Source organism: Berghia stephanieae, chromosome 3, assembly GCF_034508935.2.
Source record: "Berghia stephanieae isolate SIO BIC M18660-M18661 chromosome 3, UCSD_Bste_1.3, whole genome shotgun sequence".
Taxonomy (NCBI): domain Eukaryota; kingdom Metazoa; phylum Mollusca; class Gastropoda; order Nudibranchia; family Aeolidiidae; genus Berghia; species Berghia stephanieae.
The window spans coordinates 70247881-70269464 of NC_088362.1; the positions used below are offsets into that span (position 1 = coordinate 70247881).

The window sequence follows — 21584 nt, forward strand, 5'->3', positions numbered from 1 at the left end:
AAAATTGAGTTTTAACCACTCTTAGGTGTAAAATGAGTACCTAACCAACAGTATCTCTGTCAAAAACAAATTATAATAGTAATAGCGCCTTACAAGAACTGCTATCAACTTGCAACTCCATGTAAACACTTTTAAGCAAATTTAGTATATTTTGTGCTTAGGGCTCTTATGTTCTCTCTGTTTTTGTCCTGGAATGAAACTACAGTGCAACTCACTTATAACGACATGGCCTGGACTGCATCAAAGTCCAGTTTTTATCTAATACATATCATTAGAAAGGAAATACCCAATACAATGATATATAATAACAAACCGACTTACAACAAACTGTCACTCAGCAATATTAAGAGAACGGAACTCCATACGCTTTGCTAACACAGCCTATGAAAATGCATGTTTGCTCATCAGTCAGAGAATGTACACCATAACCAAAAAGAAAAATATCTCCTTTTATCTTTCCTTTATTTTATAAATTGATTAGATATAATGACATTCACTTACAAGAGTGAAATAATTTCTGAAGTCCAGGCCATGTCATTGTAAGTTGGTTTCACTGTACTTTCACTCCACGACATGGTCAAAATACTATATGAATGAATGGTATGGGAACAACAGATGAGTGTCGGAGGTAGTGGGGGTGGGGAGTGAAGAAGGAAAAACTGCAACATAGACCGACCCTTTTCTGAGTATTGAACTCCAGTAAAAAGTCAATATGTAATTACTTTTTTCCGTCTAGCAGGTGATTGGAAAATATACTGAGGGCCCATAACAGTGAATTCCGTAAATATACAGAAAATTGGCGACCTTGAATAATCTTTTTTAATTGGGTACCCAGGAGATTAGGTAGTTGAATAGATTTATACAGCATGGAGATTTTCAATGAGCGTCTTTTTTGAATGCACAACTGAAGATCCTAAATTTCTATTTAGTGGTGATGCTAAAGTTGTGTTAAAAAAATAAATTGCTTCTCTCCTTTCTTACAACAACAGGAGCTTTACTTGCAAGATATATTGTTACATCAAAAGGCAGCTTTATGTGCATTGGTAAATGAGAGTAATCCAAGTAGAGTACATATTGAGAAGTAAAGCAGGGTTTTCTATAGATTGTATAAGGACATGAAAAAGTAAGATGACAGGTTTATTTAAATATAAAATCTGTTTTGTTTTTTGTTTTTAAGGGTTTTACGGCACTTGCAACACATTAAAGTCATATCAGCGCCAGTAAAAAGGAAGAAAATGGGATAGTAAAAAGTTCTAGAATTACAATTAAAGCACCCAAGAAAAGTTAAGATAAAGGGGAATTAGTTCAAATAAGAAACAAGTCTAGATTCCAAGAGCACACTATCAAAGTACTTAGTTTGAGATCACTAAAAGATACAAGCACAGGTCCCCACTATGAGGAACACACTCAAATGTTTTACAAATCATATATAATATAAAGAAAACATAATACAGTGCATAACAGAGAGATGATTTACAAGGAAAAAAATATCATCTCCCAAAACTAACTTTACATTTGACTGTTTCCCTTTCAGCCAGGGCATCGGGTCAGGACCAGGACAAAACCAAGTAATCTCATTCCAAGACAAAGACGGAAAGCAAGTTGGAAAACAGATATAGGGGGATAGATGACGCAGTAAGTACCTCCCTGCCCACTATGGGAGGTCAGGAGCCCCACCCAGAAAGATAAAATCTAATAATGTTCTAATCTATCCCCCCATTTGTTTAACAATACAAGGATATATAATTTTCATTAAATTTATTGCAGAATTGGTAAACCGAAATCAACATTTTAAATCTAATCTAGAAAATGAAAATAATACAATTCAATTACATACTGAAATAAGTGTAAAAAATTGTTTTAAAAAAAACAACAAATCAGCATGTTTTCTTTCTTTTCTCCATTGAAGAATCTTCACAATAGATAATATCCAATCACAAACTGTTTAAATTTTCTGTAATATAAAAAAACAAGAAAAAGAAATCGGTAGGTGTAATAAATAAAAATGAAGAATCAACTTCTGTGATGCTTTGATGTATTCATCTAAGAGGTATGGCAAATATTAATTGAAATACATTTAAAGTACTATAAAAAAAACTTGAAATAATAGGCGTTTAAACAACAAACAATTTGCCCTCTACACTATTGAATATTGCCTAAAACTTGTTAACAAATTACTCTTGTAACAAACTTTTCTTTTTAATAGCCTTTAATGAATCAAACATCCTTATTTAGTTCTACTTAAGTTTCATAACTCTACAAAATGTTGTCCTTCCCACCATTAACATACATTATTCGAAACACAATTTTAAAGTATGTTTGCAATATGATCAATTGTGATGGAACCTAGAATTTCAAACTCTTAAGTTATTAACAAAAAGTCCACAGGTGTTCAAAAGATTTAAATTCATAATTATTTCGCTTACAGACTTACTTCTTATCAGCTCGACAAAACTTATCTACACCTACTTATTTTAGCAATGACTATGAAAAATGTTTTTTTCTTTTTTTGAGGAAATTTTTTGTCTAAAATCAAAGCTCTATGTCAACTGAGTAAAAATGTTTTTGAATTTTGAAAATCTATTAATCTATTCATAAATAAACAAGTTGTGCAGTTTCAAGGTGTCATTTATTTGGATGACCCGCAAAGAGGAAAAAAACTTGAAAATATGGGACGCTTTTTCGGCATTTTTTTCGACCTTTGGTTGTATCTTGCGTAATAAGTCGATTAAAAGATTGAAACTTGGCAATTTTATTTCAAATTTGATAGAGAATGTGATGAAAACATTAGAGGAGGGAGGGAGGGAGGGAGGGAGGGAGAGAGAGAGAGAGAGAGAGAGAGAGAGAGAGAGAGAGAGAGAGAGAGAGAGAGAGGAGAGAGGGAGAAGAGGGAGGGAGGGAGGAGAGAGAGAGAGAGAGAGAGAGAGAGAGAGAGAGAGAGAGAGAGAGAGAGAGAGAGAGAGAGAGAGAGAGATTGCGTACATAAACGAAAGAAATATAGAAGGAAAAGAGAAATTGGACAAGGGGACAAAGGTTACTGGTGGAACGTGACTTGGAACACAATAATTAAAGACATGCTGAGATTGTAGATCATATTGCAATCGAAAACTTTTAACATTATAATTTCTTAAATTCTTGTAAATTAAACAGTCAAATTATCAGCTGTTTATTGAACCCAAACGCAATGACAGACGATAAACACCCCTCTGCCAGTGAGACCGCGTAGACATTTTGACTATTCATGAACTTTAAAACGAGGTCAACCAATCAGAAAGCGCTTTGCCACAACCCGCTCAGCCGCTCAGTTTGGTGCCAAATCGTTTTGAACTTGTATTGTGATTCGGGCTGTAGGGGGGCAAAATGGCTTTCTGTCTTTTACGAATGAAGAGCAAATTAGGATGGTGTTTTGTAAAATACGGGAAAAGTACTCGTCATATTCATATGAAATTTTACAACCAAAAAGAAGAAATGTTCATGTATTACCTTGTCAGCGACAAAACCTCCACGCCCTGTAGTTTTAGAAATATTTTACTCCAAAGAGTAAAAATCTATTTTTAACGGTCTTCTGGTAATCGTACGAGTTTTGTCGCTTGACATAATCTAAAATGAGCTTTTTTCTAACAGTGTGCCAACTTTCAGGCATATTCATCGATAAACAACGTCGTAATTGATTTTTTTAAATTGCATATACGAAACGGCTTCGTCCCATATTTTGTCGTGAATTCGGGCACTTCGTGAGCGAAAAAGAGGCCCAAAGATTTGTGCGGGATAGTCATTGCTACTTATTTAAACTCTTTTAGAAGTAACATCATTAATATTATTTGTTTTGATTAAATTCCTTTTTTATCAAAGACCTGAATATTACTATTATAACATATCTCACAAATATAGGAAGTCATACTCCTGGGAAAAGTTGAACAATATATTGCAAATAAACAGTATTGAATTTAACCAGGTGAAAAGTGCTTCACAAAACAAAAAGAAAGGTTAATTTTCTGACTAGTCCAAGTTTTCTTTTTAAATCTTTTCTTTCAACAATTTTTGATAGTTTACTTCTGTGGTCATACAGACAATACTAAACTTACTACAAATTTTGGCCATGATCTCATAGAAATGTTCCTTTGTGTTGCAATCTTTCCTGTTTCCTTGGGATGTTGTCAATTCATAACTTGGACCATATTCAATCAGATACTGGATGATTTTTGAGAATGAAATCATATTAAAAAATGAGTCACTGGTCCTCTTCTCAGGAAAAATACTGGTAGATGACACTGTGCTAGGATAAGGCATATGTCGTTAGTAAGACCAAAATGTCGAACATTTTTGTAAAAAAGTGTTAGCAGCATTTGCTCATAAAATTAGTGTATCAAACTTATTCTACATATAAAACAACCAACTCCAATGTCAGTAAAAAAAAACAACAAATCATATTTATATATATTTTTAAAAAGTTATATTACGATTTTTTTTTTCAACAGTAACATTGCCAGCTGAAAAACTGACCTATGTGATTTAGAGCAATTCATTTATTATCAAAGCTATGATAGCTTCAATATACATTTTTGTAAACTTAAAATCTGAAATATTACAAAATGTCTTTGTCTACATTAAAGTACTTTGTTTTCATTGATGATTTTTGATGATGAATGAAAGCACAGCCTTAATATCTTTTTCTCTATTTCTCTGTCAGCTTGAGTTCCATAGGACCTAAAATTAAACCTGACACGATATAACGCCATAAAGATAATGGGAGGAATACAAACATAAATATAAAATTCATTCTTGAAATGATTGTTGATAATATCATACATTAAAGATAACAAACACTGGAAAAAACAAAAAACAACCCCAATTAACCATAACTGTTAACAAAATAAATCAATTATTTAACAATATCCAAATTACTTAATCAAAATGGGTTGACAAAAAAAAAGAAAAAAAAAAGAAGAAAAAATCAATAATTGCATGTTTATAAACATGTTCACATGTAAATTGCCACAATATGCCTTGTGATTGTGATATCAATGGCCAAATGTTCTCTTGCCTCTTCTTGTAACAAATAATGTTGAGCTTGGTTGGTCGCAATAATCACAAATCTCAACTCAGATGTAAATGATTGACAGACTATATATAAATAGTAACAGATATTGTGAGAGTGATAGTACAAAAAGTGGTTCAAACAAGCAACTTGGACCAGTCAGAAAACCAAATTTTCTTTTTCGTTTTATGAAGCATTTTTGTGCGACTATGTGGTCTCGATGTATGACACTCGCTTTCAGACCAGAAGGTTCTGGGTTTGAGCCTCACTCTGCGCATAGTTGAGTCCTTGGAAAAGACTCTTTACTCATATTCTCTCACCATACTCAGATGTAAAATGAGTACCTGGCTGTTAACAGCATTGAGCATCGTCTTTGTCTAAAAAATTGTAATATCGCCTAACGGGCATCATGTCTCGTTCTACATGTATGTGTTGCTGATGGTCAGGGTCCCTTTGAAAAGCGCTTTAAGCACATTTAGTGGATATTGTGCTATATAAAAGCTCAAGTATAAACTTTTACTAGGAAATGAAAATTTGGCTCCATTGAGCATGGTTAAATTGTACAAATGCACTATACAAATATGTAATTACATGTAACTTATATCCTTCAAGAATGATGAAAATATCAATATCAAAATATTTGAAAACATGAGAAAGAACAGAGATACACAACACTTCATAAAGAAAATTGAGTTACATCTGATGGAAAATCTGGAAAAAGTCAGCAATAGTCATAATTGATTGCCAGTATTGATTCAACCCATACTTGCCATTGTTATGATCCTATTCCAACCTGACAAGGCGCAGCAAGGCAAAGTATTATGATCTTTGCTTCATACTGAATTTCCCCATGTTATTTGACCTTGAGAAAGTCACCTTGCCCTGGCTCACTTCCCTGTCCTGCACTGTAGCTGATGCCTAATTTATTCTGGTCTTCCCTTCAAATAGACTCAAAAAGGGAAACATTTTCCCTGGGAATTTCATATTTATTTACTCTTCCTTCGTTTGGTGTCATTTCTCTTACAGCAGTTCTGATTGTTGATGGAAAATACCTCCACTGGAAAACGGCTGTTGGTGGCAATCACAAGCAAATAGATTAGTAGGGGCTCTGTCAGAACACCCTCCAGAAGCTGACATTGTAGTTGTAACCAATCATTTCGATTTGTTCAGTATCTACTTTGCAGCTATATTTTGAATTGGTTGGCACACAGTCTGGACCATAAGGAGACAACTCCTGTGCTTACTGAGTCACCCAACAGTACTAAAATCTAAAATCCATCCCACCTACCTCGTGTTCTGGAATGTCTACAGGTAACTTCTTGCCAGCTGCCATGGCTGTAAGAAACGTCCAGCATTTGGCTGTGTTTGGGAAATTGTAACCACCTGGAAGACGTCAATGAAAATATAAGAATTGATTTAAAATCAAAACCAAACTGTTGAACGTTCCAAAATACTTTGGACACTTTTCAAACATTATGGTCATATTTGTACACTTTGCATCTCACTTCAGCAGCATTACTCGAACACTGTATCATTTTCCTTAATTTTCGGTACTACCAATAAATAAATTTGCTGAAATATTTTTTTGTAAAAAAAGATAAACAAATAAACAAAAAAAAAAACAAACCAAACAAACAAACCCAACAAAATCGTTAATCCTAACGAACACAAATAAACAATTTCACTAGTGTTCCAATGTAATGGAAATCCCAACTTATTTATCAAAAATAATGCTTGAAACCATAAGTTATTTTTTTTTCTAATGAGCAGGTAAATCAAAGGCTTAATTACAATCAAGTACTAAATATATGAAATGTGAACCTTTTTAATGTCACCGGAAATATATTTTACTACCAGTGGCCTATAGGTTTAAATGCTTACTCTTAAGGACAAGACATCACCTACCTCCTCCTAGTAACAAAGTTGGAAGATTCCAAGTCAGTAAGAAGCAGACACACTTGGCAATGGCTACATGGGTGAGGTTGAAGGAAGCCATGGGATCCTCTGACAGGGTATCAGCTCCACATTGAATGACTATGGCTTCTGCACTAAATTTTTCACGCACTTTCTTCATCACACTGAGGTAAAAAAATGAAGAGGATTACCCGCACAAGATTATCTTGGTTGTAAAGAGTAAGGAATAGGAGTTCTAAAGTAACTTTCTTGATGGCCTCTACTTTGCAATCAGAATTTTTGCCTTGAATTGGCTGCTGAAAAAGGACAGATTTCCAGCAGTCGGGGATCAGCAAAGTAAAATAAGTGTGGCCTTGAGGAAGTCAAATTACCCTTACTAACAAGACAAAATTCTTAGAGTAACCAAGAGTGGTTCTTTTCACCTAAAGAAAAATTGCCCTCAAAAGGATGTAAAAGTAACAAACCGTGAACGTTTCGAGTGCAAATCCTTCTTTAGCAATAATATATATAAAACCCATCAGAAAAGTTAAAATTGTTTTCAAAAGAAAGGGATTTAAAAATTTAATTTTGCCCCTCCAATGGCCGTTCTGTAAGAGCAATATGGTCCATGACATTGGTATTTTGAAGTTTTTGAAACAAGACATCTGAGACTAACATTAAAGTGTCCTCATTTCATATAAAACTAGATACATTATGATATTAAAATTGCATTGTTTGATTAGGCTTTCAAACCACTGAATATATAGCAACCAAATTTTTATTAACACGGCTTTATGTAGAGGAGTGTTTTTAGGACCATTAATTTTTAATTTTAGTGTTTCTTTTTTTAAAAAATATATCTTTAAACATAGACCTTTTTTTCAGCTCAATTATGGTAGAATAGATTCATACATTTGACTACAATTTGGTATCGAGTGATGGCTATATATTTGGCAGATTGGATTTTTTGTAACACTGAGGATCCGAAACCACTGGACTAATTGTCACCAAATTTTGCATGGTGTTTACAATTGACATGAAGACAGTTTGTGTGTATCATGAGATTGATTAGACATCATGATGATTTTACAGAAAAATCAAATGTGTTTCGTCAAATCCCATCAAAAACATACGCCATCATTTTAGCACATGGGTTGTGTGTCAACCTTCCGGTTATGACAGTGGATCCTCTTATTATTTTGAACACAATCAATTTCTTAAAATTGAACGAACCATTTTCTGTTTTTTTACATTAGGAAAGAATTCCACGACAACTGAGCCAATTAAATTCAGAAAAATCTCCCTGTGCCCAAATAAAAAGCTCTGTCGAGTTCTCTTACGAGGTCGAAAAAAGTATTGTATTAAGACAATAGAAAATATTGAATTCAAATGTTATTAGACACTTGAATTACAAATAGTGAGTCATCACATTCATTGAACTGCATAGTTAATTGAATAGACAGATATGCTTCTTTTCATAATAATATTTCTAGTATCCGCTGGTAGATAGCTTTGAGATCAAGAGTTACCAAACATTTCATTAACATGTATATTTTTGGCCAGTTCGATGTAACAAACCTTTACATCTCACTTAAAATTTTGACAATTCCCACTACTAGGCTAACTAGCTGGTTGATTATTGCTGATTATTGATTGTTGATTATATTGGACACACCCTACTTCATGTCTCTATTCATATTTGGTGCCATTTGGTGCTCGATCATTGTATTAAAAAAACAAACAAACGAAGAAGAATGTGAGCATTGAGAGCCTATGTGTTGTCTGGAGTGATAGATACATTAATTGTTTATAATATAGTTTATAATTCAATCAAGAAGTGAGTTGTCAGTTTGGCGTATTTTAAGTAAAATTATAATATTAGAAATAAGTCTTGAATCTTGCTTGATTTTAATGGACTTATTCTCTATCAATTTGTAGCATTTCATTTTCTCAGCCAGGACGTTTGAGATCAAGATTCAGTCAAAGACCATGGCTCAGTTTGTCCTTACAAATCTGACTAACCTCAAGCTTTGTCAGCTTGTTCATTCCAACATGATACTGAATTGACACAGTGAATGGCAAAAGAAATGAATTTCATGATTCTGAACATTTTATTATAAAATCAATTCTCTGAGTCTGATTTACCACGACAACAATGGATTGACTCAAGAAATTTCATATCTTAAACAGCAAACCTGAAAAATTGATTCATACCTGGTAAAGATGGAAAAAAATTGCTTATCTCTAATGCCATCCAATAATGGAACATTAATACTGTAGAGCTTGCCCCTTCCTGACCCTGTGTCTTCCACTGATCCAGAGCCTGGAAGGTTATGGGTATGAGGGCAGAGGATAAAAAAAAATGAAATTAAAAATATTACAACCATGAACTGAATTATTGTTATATTAATCATTTAATAATTTGATCTTATTCAAACAAAAATGCAGGAAATATGACGTTTTCGTGTCAAGATTGCACCATATTTATTTGCTTGACCAGTTAAACTTATCATGAAAATGTGAAATCTTGATTTTCTTTTTTCCCAGTCCAAGAGTTTTGATTTGGCCAAAGTTACTTGTATACCTCATCGCACTTGATAATTTGTTGAGTTTGGTATCTTATTATCATGATGGTATTATTGAGTATTTAACTAAGTCAATGCTTGTAGCTGAGGAGAATTTAAATAATTACAATGATTTAATAACGATTTCAGCCTCCCAAGATCAGCCAAACTCACTTCAATAATTTCCAACAAGACCATACAAAAAAAAAAAAAGAGGATTTTTTTTTGTGCCACAAAGCCCATTGAGCTGGAGTTAATCCCAGCTTCTGTAGCATTACACGGGCATAAACAACTGCTTGCTTCCCTTTGATAGGATGCACTTCTACCACAAAGTACTTTTTGCCAGTTAATGGAGGGGGTCAGAAATAAATATTGACTGGACCAAGGACAGAGATTGGTCCTTTTGTGAAATGAGTACTCCACCACTTCAGCTGTCAGGACCATGAATATGTAGTCTTATAAATATGTCACCACTGCACCCATCTAAATCTAAATTCATAGTTTGCTTCCAATATTTAGAAGTGAGTAAACTCAGCAGATTTAGCATACTACTGGAGGATCTGGATTCCAGTTTGAGTCCTGTCAGCATCTCATGTGCTTTTTTTAGCAGGAACTTTGACTCAGTTGCTTTGCAGTGCTGCACTGCAGTTGACATCAAGTTATCTTGCCTTTTTTCAAGAGAAATTAAAAACAAATTTCTCCCGATAAAGAAAGTGAGTTTTATCTCTCCTTTTTTAATGAAAAGTATGGAAAATAGAGTCAAAAAGTGTTTCTCAATTGCTCCAACCATCTAGAAAAAGTTGAGAATCAAATCTCATGTATACGTCAGATTATAAACTCACACTTAAGTCAGATTATATTCACTGTGATATTTTAAAATCGATTTTTTGTTTTGATAGAGAATGGAAGAAGCTTTGAAGTTAAAAATTGCTATGTGAAGAAGTTACACATCCTTACCAGGAAAAAATCCAAAAGCATATTTGTGGAAGGAAATAGTCATGACTTTTGGGGTCATGTAGAATGCCTCCTCTACACCTAGGATTTAAAAAAAAGAGCAACAGATACAAATCAAAAGTGGGTCATTGGTCTAACATAAATAAATGAATAAAGATATGAATAAAAACAAATAATAAGTTAATATGCCTTGGTTGGAGTTAATACAAATAGACTGCAGCTTAGATTTGCAACCTGTTCAGGAGGTAAGATATACAAAATCTGAAAAGGTATGTATGAAACAGTGCCCGACAAAGCAGAAAGAAAAACATAAGAAAAAAATCAACCCCAAAAATTGGGCCTGCCTAGACAGGGGAACAAACCTCAGACCTCCTGATTATCGGTCAGTCAACTACCAATACACCAAAGAGGTTACCCGATAGTAAGGATAACTTAATGTTCATATCCTTCACAAGAGCTGCTGTGAATACTTTCCTGCATCATAATAAGCAAACATTGAACACAAAAGGATGAAGAAAAGACAGAGTATGCTCCATTTTTAATTTGAAAACATCAAAGTAACAAATTAAGGAGCAGGCACTGGTATACGATAAAAATCTGAAAAGGAGTGTATGAAACAGTGTCCGACAAAGCTGAAAGAAAAATTCTCCTGTCTTGGCTGGGAATCGAAACTCAAACCTCCTGATCACCGGTCAGACATGCAACCATTATACCTCAGAGGTCACTTAATAGTTGGGACCATCAAATGCTTATTTTATTCATAAGATAGGCATCTCAACTTTGAACTAATTCCTGCATCATAATAGGCACACACTGAATAGAAAAGGATGAGGACGAAGACAGAGTATGCCCCATTTTCATTTTGAGAGTATCACTTTGTGGGCATGAGTACATACATAATCAGCAATGTATAGGAATAAATCCCTGCCTTCATATTCTTTAAGCCTAGAACTTAAAGAAAAAAAAAAAAAAATTGTCCAAATCAAGAAAAAAAAAATTAATAGTAAACATAAAGTTTACTTATTAAAAGTGTTCTCATGACTTTTACATTTATAAAATCAATAAAATACAATAAGTAATATAAGCTCTTTTCCACTTACCATCACCATGATGCAAATCAAGGTCGACATATAAAACCCGATCAAATTTTTCTCTCAGTTTTAGGATGCCTAACACTATATCATTTATGTAGCAAAAACCAGAAGCACTGTCCCTGAAAACAAAATAAGAAAATAATTTTTAAAACTTCTAATATATTATTTAAATACATTTTACGTCGCTGTATAGTTTTATTTTTTTTTTTTTTCCAAAAACAATAATTGTACTTTACATTCCAATGATGTTTTAAAATGTATAATTGTGACATTGGTGGGCCATTTATACAGTATCTATTCTTGTAACTAAATCAAGCAATGTTGAGTATGATGAGAGACTGGGTGATTGGCAATAGTTGCAAAACTCTTGCCCTGGTATCGTATCCTTTTCAAAAACATTAACTTGCTTCTCTCAGATGGAAATGAGTACCTTACTTTAGGCAGTGAGAGATATTAAAAGAACCACTGGATGCTTATCATTTATCACGTGACTAGTAATAACAGTAATAACAATAATACATGACATTTGTTGAGGTCTTTCAACGAACCAAACATCTCAAAGTTAGTATTGTATGAAATGGAGATTGGTTCTATATGGCCTATAAGAGGAATAAATAAAGCATTGTGATGCATTACAATCATGTCTTCGTAATTGGAACACCTTAATTCCCAGCATTTTGATTGGATTACAGAGACATCTGGATAGTGAAATCAGCACCTTAGTAGCACATTGTAGTTTGACCTCACACTGTGATAATCTAAGCCTACAATTCCAGCAAATAACAATAGGACTATACCTCTCATATCATTTGCCAATGTTTGGTTTATTACAATTGTTTCATATTAGAATAGAATCTCCCCACCCTTCGCCCCCACCAATTAAAAAAATTGACTGGGCTGGGTGGTATCTGTAATGGATAATGAGTTGTAATTTTTTTTTTAAAAACCTTTAACCCTGTGGTAATAAGGTTCCATTTTACACTTACTTACAATATATTTAACCACTTTCACCGAAAGAGTAAATGCATTTTAACTTAATATCATTAAAGAACAAGTTGAATTCATATGACTTGTCAAAAGCCTGAATCACATTACTATTGGTATTCTTTTGGTGAAACGGATCTGCAGTTATAAATGAAAAGAGAGACTATGATTTGAAAAATATCTAATCTTGCCATTAAAGAATTAATTGACCATTTTCTCAAAACAGTAATAATTGCCTATCTGATAATAATAATAATAATAATAATAATAATAATAATAATAATAATAATAATAATAATAATAATAATAATACTTTAAATAAAAATACATATGAAGAAACAAACACTTACACATGCACACAAACTCACACACAGATACATTTATACTCATACCCGAGCATACACACACACATACTTACACCAATATTACTCACTAATATTAATAACTTATTATAACGAAAGACATTTGAATTGATTAAAATGTATTAAAATCTATTTACATTTTTTAAAAACAACAAAACCTCATGATAATATATGACTAGACTTCTTCAAACCTACAACATTGTAAGATTACCTCTTGGCATGGTGCCATCCCCCACACCAATTAATGGCAATGCTTGCTTGACCACTGATGAGAGACTCAGCAGCTGTGATGGTGGCACCACTGATTAGAGAAGCAGTTTCAAAGACTTCCTCCTGAACTGGACAATCATAGGCTATGCAAGAACACACAAAAAAGCAAACCGTTAAAATGCCATTAAAAAAAATTGAAGAATATGTATCCCTAACTTTTATATAAAGTAATTTCCATAAGGAATATTTGACGGGTAGTTTTATCTGTTTGTCTATGATGCTTGATGATGTCTAGTGTGGCAACTTTTGTCAACTGTTCCAATTCAGACACCCTACCATATTCACTGTCTATTTTAACGTCTAAATTTAATAAAAATAATGATGTAGAGCTGGATTCCGATTTAAGTGAGCAATAGCAATACCCTCTGTATTACTTATATGCATATTAAGAAATTAAGGATAGTGAGAAATGTTGTCCCAATCAACAAATTGAAAATACTCCTCCATTTGCTCATCCTGTCCAGATTGGATTACTGCAACTCCCTATTATGCGGCACATTCTAACCCTTAACTCAAAAATTCAAGTTGCCCAAAAGAACGCCGCTCGCTTGATTTTCAATCAAACAAGGACAAGTAGTGAGTCCAATCTACTGTTCATTTTGCATTGGTTGCCGTGGGAAAAGCGCATGATCTACAAAATTGCTACCATCACTCACCATGTATTTTACCTCTGTGTCCCTAAAATACATCATTGGGTTCATTGTCCTATATAAAACCAACCCCCCAGGCCTCAGATCTGCAGGTGACACAAGCCTCCAATTTGTCCCACGAATTAACCTTAAAACAATGGGAGATCGATCTTTTAAACACCAAGGACCAACAATCTGGAATAATCTACCGCAGGAGCTAAAAGACTATAAACAATTCAAAGGAAGACATATAATTTCTTTTCACTCTCTAATTGTGTAGCACCTAGAGCCCGCTGTCTGTGGGGAGTGGCGCATTATAAAGATGCCATCCATTATTATTATTATCATTATTATTAACACAGTCAGAAATAAATGCATGATATATTTAAGCCAATTTTAGTCCTCTATTTCATCTAAAAATTAAATACATCTTTTATCAAATTCCTTGTCTCACTCGGAAGATCAGGTACAAGTTTCTTCCATCGCTTTTTCATGAATCAAGCATTGTAAAGTCTAAGTAGCAAAATAAAGCAGCAACATTTGCAATATTAAAGAGAATTTTTCTCTTTTCTTTATTTGTGCGGTCAAACATTTTCTGGAACCAAAAATTAAGTATATCTATGTCTATATCTATCTTTTTTCTCTATCTATTTATTAAACTAGATCTTTAAAACACTTGCCACCAATTCACCCAGTTGTTCCAATTCAGACATCAGGTTGGTCCAATTCAGACACCCAGTTGTTGCACTTCAAACATGACTTTTTCGATTTGCTCTGTTTTGTCATTGTTTATTTGTTTACAATTTTAATTCTGAAAGTTTTTACTTTTTAATTTGAAGATTCTTTAAAATAAAATATTGGTTTTCTGTGCAAACAATCAATTTGAATTATTATTTAAAGTGAAATCTCCTGTATTCATTGGGCACTGTTAGGAAAAAAAACAAAAAAACATTTATAATGACGTCATAGATTCTTGAGATCGTCTGATCAATATTTTTGAGTAATCATTAATCCTTTTCCGTTCTTTCTAATGCTTAAATTCATAAAGAAACCAGCTTAATATTTGATTTTAATCAAATCAGTTCACTCTAATTGTGAAGGTAAGCTTATTTGACATCCATTTTAGCTCAAACTAAGAAAATTTAGTTCCATTTGTCTCAATTGTCAAAAGGGTGTCCGAATTGGCACACCAAGGTGTCACAATTGGAACACAAGGTGTCCGGATTAGGACAAGTGACTAGGGCCCATATATCAAAGCCAAACACACAAATAAAATGTGATAATGGAAAAGTATTTATCTAAAACTTTAGATTAACGATGTTTGCAACATATTACAGTTATTTTCACAATTACTCTGTCATTGAGCTGAGAGCCATTTTGGGTGTCCAAATTGGAACACCCCACCCTACTGATACATTTTGTGAAAGAAAACTGCCTTCTTTTACTTTCATTAATGTTTACCATAAGCCGAATAACTATAGTCAGATATTTTATTAATAGCGCATGTTTTTCTGGTTTTTCTCAGCTGTCCCTCTATCAAAAGTTGTAAAAATTTGTGTCAACCTCTGAATCAATTTGTCTTAACTGAATCTCGATTTTGGACCGTAATGATGCCATATTAAAAAAAATTTCTTCTTTAAGTCCTATAAAAAACTACTTTAAAACAGCTGACATAAAATTAGAGATTTTACACTGTAAAAAATGAAAACAAGTTACACACCACAAAGAATGAATGAATTCATCGTATTTCCAAAAAAATCTTGTGCTGACGTAGTGATTATGAGTTCACGTCATACTTCTTTCAAAATAATAACAATTCGCTTTCAGTGTTATAAACATACCACTTATGTATTTTGTATTAAATTTTGAATTTATCATTTATGGCATTTCATCTACATCATGTCGCAATTACCAAAGACTGATATGAAATCTCTCGCTTTAAGTCATTTGAAATAGTGATTGTATACTCAAGATTGTCAAATTAACAAACACTGTTTATATAACTTTGACAAATTTTTGTCTATGCATGAGCGTGTCACAGGGCCTTTAAATGTTTAAAAACAGATTAGGCTCTTAAACAACACGATGCGGTATGGAATCTCTATCAGCTCCACTCTCATAAAGCTGCAAAAAGAAGTCTTCTTGTATCTCTCAATAAGTCATTAAAGAGGACGGCAATGGTTTTGGAATTTCACAATCAACCATGAGAAGATCGTTATCGAAATACGACAGAGATCACCAGTGTAGAACGACGTGGCAGGAAAAGGATCATAGATAACTTTGATATGGATGCCATCCAAAGATGTATGAATGAGTGTAAATATACATCCGAAAAAATATTGGACGTCTGATTATTCAAGCAGAAAAAGGCCCATGGGTTCTGGACAGATGATCATTGTTATTCTTGCAGGTAGTGATGATAGTGGATATTTAAAAGGATGCCATGCCATTTTTTTCTTCCCTGTATCATCTGGAATATTATTCTGGGGTCAATGCAAAGTTGTTTTAAGACTGACTAAATATTGTTTGCTGCCCTCCATTGAAGCACCCAGCTGTATTGTATTGGACAACGCTACCAAGGCTCCAACTTTGGCAATTATAAAAGCTGACATGATTTCATGGTTTCAATCAGACAGTACTACATATTCTGACCATTTATCAAAATGCTAACTATACTCCTTAGTAAAAAAAAAAAAAGAAATGAACCAGAAACAGCTTTCAAAGCAGACTCTAATCACAGAGTTTTGACACGAGGTTGCGTGACTTCCCCCAATTGAGGTCATTGGGCCTGAGTAGAGGGAAAGATTGAGAGGAGGAACACCAAATTTACTATCACCGACAAGGCAATAATTATGATAACAAAGAGTAGACTGAGAAAAGGCATGCCTCAACCTTCACAAACTAGAGGAAAATTACATTTCATTGGATAGAATAATGCTCGGAATCTTTCTGTAGTCGTTTCATTTCTCCTTTTCATCATCCTCGTCATCAGACTGTGCTGATTGATGTGTCCAGTATTTCTTGGTTGTTGTTGTTGTTTTGTTGAAAACATATTTGTGGAGACACCGTCTCATAATTGATGAATTTTTACTTTTGACCAGTCTACATAAATGTATGTAATCCTCTTTGGCATAAACACAAGCTATTTCTCAAACTTTTGCAATCAAAATTATATTGGAAGCGCGTTATGTTCACTTTCGTTTGTATTCATCAGTAATGTGTATTGATAGTTATAAAATGTAGATGTCTGATAGTCAATAATTGCCGTTTGTTGCTTCATATCAAATACTGCACGTATATCGTTTAAGCTTCAATGAACCAAACACTCCAGTTTAACAAATTCCTTCAAAATGGACATGCGGAAAATTCATAATTTTGATAATGTAAATCTTCTATGAGTTCCGATCCTAACCTGTTATCGATTTTACTATAGCTGTAATAAACGAAATCCTTTCCTATTGTTTTAAAATTCATGAAAAATTTTTTTTTTATTAAGACAAATTGATTCAGAGGTTCATACACATTTTTCAGCTATGCATTGGGGGGCAGCTGAGAAAAAGAAGAAAAACACGCGCCATTTATTAAAAATCTGACTATAGTTTCACAAAATCTAAGGTGTAGTCACTGCATAATCAACATTACTGTGAATTTCTGTTAAATAACAGACCTTCCCAATGCACACCATTGTACCTTGTCTTTTAATTAAAGATGACTTCACCAGCTATCAAATTAGTTATAAAAATAAACATTATTTCAGTTGATGTCTTATTTTATCTAAATCTAAACTTACACAATCCATATGCTTCAGCCTCTGCACTATTTGAATCAGAGAGGTCATCAGAGCTCTTAAGTGTCTTTAGGAAATCCATGTATTCTGAGCAGTGGAAGCCAGCAATTTCTGCCTCTGAGGCTGGTCTGGGTGGAATGACACTAAAAATATTGATAAAAAGTATTATTGTAAAATCTATTCTCTTTTTTGCAACTAGTGACTTTTATAAAATTCATTCTGATTTTTCAATAGGTCACAATCAAGATAAGAATAATATAAGTTGATAACTGACCAATAAGTCACAGTAATTAGAAGCTTAGCAAAAGACACAACACAAAAACTCATAGGGTGGACTTGGTGTTTAAAAATATAGAAAATATGTCACGGTGGTATGGATAAGGACTCGATATAAATGCAACATTTAATTGTACTGTATGCGGTTATGTGAACATAATTGGAAGCCTAACGATATGAACAACTTGCCATTTTATTACTTTTATCTTTTGTGAATCTTAATGTAATGGCAAGAACAAACTTTTTTTTTTTAATTTTTAAAAATCAAAAACATTAAAAAATACAACAACTACTACTGCTACTACTTTTACGACAAATAATAATAATAATAATAATAATAATAATAAAACAATAATAATAAAATAACAATAATAATAATAATAATAACAATAATAATAATAATAATAATAATAATAATAATAATAATAATAATAATAATAATAATAATAATAACAACAATCACAACTTACTCTACATGTTGTAGTATTCCATAGATTTCAATCAGACTGTGAACCAGTTGGGCCTGAAATTTGATTTACAGTTTAAAGACAAAAATAATTTCTTACTTAGGATCGCATGTTGTTAGGGTTACATTTTTTATCAAGATTTTACCTCTTTTTCCAACCTTTTTTGTGAACCTGTCACTTACAAAATCATAATGAAAAAAACAAAACAAAATAGAATGAGGATATAAAAAAAAAAAACCCAAGAAACAAATAAACAGAAAATAGCAATTTCTGGAAAGCCTAATTAACCCTTTCATGTCAAGACTTTTCAAATCACGGTATCTTATATTATTTTTTCCTGGTTAAAATAACTGTATACCAATAGTTATAGATATCTCGTGCAACTTAATTATAAATAGTCAATTAACATCACTTCGTATCATCATATTCATCAAGTACCACATTTATGTCAAATTTTGTTGGTGCGATGATAAATTATACTAAGTAGTTAAAAATTCAACTCACCCTTCCTTCAATCCTGATCAGTTTGTTAGCTTTTTCCACCAATTCTCTGCTGTGTACATATGAGACACTTACTGGTTTGCGTTCATTCATATCAGACAAAGAGATATCTTCATCTTGAATCAATTTTTGTCTTTTTACATCTACACTTACATCATCTATATCACCACTAAGCATATCCATCTTTGAGGTTTTCATATCAACCAATCCTTGATTCACTTTTCTTTTGATAGGTTTGTATGCTTTTGGAGAAAAATCCTCATCACCAGACAGATTAAATGGATCGATCTTTTTTGGTTCACAATTCAAGTCATTTGTATTCACTATCTTTTCATACATTCGCATTCTACTATCATAAATGCTTTCTGTACTTGCTGTTAAATTCTTTTCCTTTTGTAACAAAATCCGGTCCACCTCAGGCAGTTTATCTGTATAAGTATTTTCCCCTTTCCTCTCAACATCACAATTTTCTTTAGCAACACTGTTATTTGTCAAAAACATTAAAGGTTCTGTCAGAGAATCACATTTATAATTTTCTGGTGATTCTTGACTACCCGTACTTAAAGTTTCTACTTTTTCACTGAGTATAGAATTTTTATCTCCAGAAAAAGAATTGGATTCCTTGTTGGTAACATTGCTGTCAGGGTTTTCAAATTCACTGCTTTGTTCAACAAACTGATTTATTTTTGAAATTTTGCAATCGTCATTGTCAAGTATGCTTTTGACCTCGTCATCTTTTCCATTCAATGTTGCATTTTCTAACACATGACATACCTCTCTGGAACAAGATTTGGAGTCACCATGTTTATTTTTGGAAAATTCAATCTCATTCTGCAATGAGATGGAAGATTGTATGTGCGACATCTTAAATTCCATCTTTTTGCCTGGTCCTTCAATTTCTCTAGCAAATTCTGTGACATCTGAATGACCAGATATACCATTGGAATATGCAAACAATATTTTCTCTTCCTCTGTGTTTAGATCTGAACTATACATTTCTTTGAGACTGTGATTTTGCATTAAAGTTGATGATGACAATTTATCGGAATGGTTGATTTCCTCTGGTTCAAAAAAGGACTTAAAGATGGATGAGTCCTCAACTTCGATCTTATCCTTTGTGCCATTAGAAGGATGTTTTTTTTCATTTTTACATGCATCCTCTTCCAAATCTGAGAGAATTGTATTTTGTGTTGAATTTGCCATATTTAAGTTATTGACTTTTAAACCAAAAATTGCAGAGAAATTTTCCAGCCATAAATTTTCCTTACTGAAGAGCACCTTGCAAGTGGGAAATTTCTGAAATATAATTGTTCAAAATAAATGAAATAATAATAATTAATAACAATAGTAATAATAATAATAATAATAATAATAATAATAATAATAATAATAATAATAATAATACTATAAATAATAGTAAAGTTCTCTTTTACAGCACTAAATGCTGAAACCTCAAATATTATCAATATTAGTCCATTAAATGTAACACACTCACACCTTACAAAGACTTACTGCTGTAACACACATTCTAAATATATATATATATATAATATATATATATATATATATATATATATATATATATATATATATATATATATATATATATATATATATATATATATATATATATATATATATATATATATAACCCAATTCTTTATGGGCTAATTGTGGTAATGGAAATCTCAAAAAATGACAAAATCTTGTTCATTACAACACAATGTTAATTTAGGCCCTTAAGGAAGTTCGAATGAAAGACATGTATAAATTTACATGTCGGTAGAGAGTGTAGTTAGCCTTGAAGTTGAATAGAGAAGTATAGAAACAAAGACAGAAAAAAAAGAAAGAAGAGAAAGCTCAGATACACTAAATCGCTGACTGTTCGACTGATCAATAAAGGAAGTGTCAATTTCCAAGGATTCAAAATTAGAACTCTTCATGTGCATGCAGTGATTTTAGTAGAGCCTTGATTTGCACGCATACAAATCTCATTCATTCGCTGTGGAAAGGATTGAGTCTACACACTCACCTGCATTTGTTTTAAAATTAATATATTTTGTCTTTTCAGGAATTCGAAGACAAGTTAAAAACCATATCAAAACAAAATATTTGTCGGTTTGGGTTCCTAACTTCAGATTCACTGGAAAAAAATAAACAGAAGAATGAAGTAACATATCCCTGCTGTATGAATATGCCTGATAGATTTTTTTTAAGTAGGATTTTTTATGCTAGCAAAATATATATATATAACCCAATTCTTTATGGGCTAATTGTGGTAATGGAAATCTCAAAAAATGACAAAATATTGTTCATTACAACACAATGTTAATTTAGGCCCTTAAGGAAGTTCGAATGAAAGACATGTATAAATTTACATGTCGGTAGAGAGTGTAGTTAGCCTTGAAGTTGAATAGAGAAGTATAGAAACAAAGACAGAAAAAAAAGAAAGAAGAGAAAGCTCAGATACACTAAATCGCTGACTGTTCGACTGATCAATAAAGGAAGTGTCAATTTCCAAGGATTCAAAATTAGAACTCTTCATGTGCATGCAGTGATTTTAGTAGAGCCTTGATTTGCACGCATACAAATCTCATTCATTCGCTGTGGAAAGGATTGAGTCTACACACTCACCTGCATTTGTTTTAAAATTAATATATTTTGTCTTTTCAGGAATTCGAAGACAAGTTAAAAACCATATCAAAACAAAATATTTGTCGGTTTGGGTTCCTAACTTCAGATTCACTGGAAAAAAATAAACAGAA

At 32.7% G+C, this 21584-nt stretch overlaps 3 protein-coding genes across 3 annotated transcripts in view; 1 reads left to right on the forward strand and 2 right to left on the reverse strand.

The window, feature by feature from the left end:
• Nucleotides 1-543, forward strand: part of LOC144966910 (uncharacterized protein C6orf118-like) — a 7739-nt gene extending 7196 nt beyond the window's left edge. Inside the window, exon 8 of the mRNA XM_078903614.1 lies at nt 482-543. Coding sequence (XP_078759740.1) covers nt 482-543 — 62 coding nt within the window. The remainder of the gene's footprint in view (nt 1-481) is intronic.
• LOC144968340 (uncharacterized protein C6orf118-like) overlaps nt 1-21584 on the reverse strand; it is a 45419-nt gene that overhangs the window by 16132 nt on the left and 7703 nt on the right. The window lies entirely within an intron of this gene.
• On the reverse strand, nt 1742-20874 carry LOC144968339 (uncharacterized). Its single transcript, XM_078906612.1, has 12 exons — nt 20852-20874; nt 18823-20115; nt 18322-18374; nt 17579-17718; nt 13101-13242; nt 11550-11662; nt 10453-10530; nt 9146-9254; nt 6944-7116; nt 6327-6421; nt 4086-4191; nt 1742-1954 (listed from the first exon to the last, which is right to left on the reverse strand). The coding sequence occupies exons 1-12, from the start codon at nt 20855-20857 to the stop codon at nt 1935-1937; spliced, it is 2328 nt and encodes a 775-aa protein (XP_078762738.1). The 5' UTR covers nt 20858-20874; the 3' UTR covers nt 1742-1934.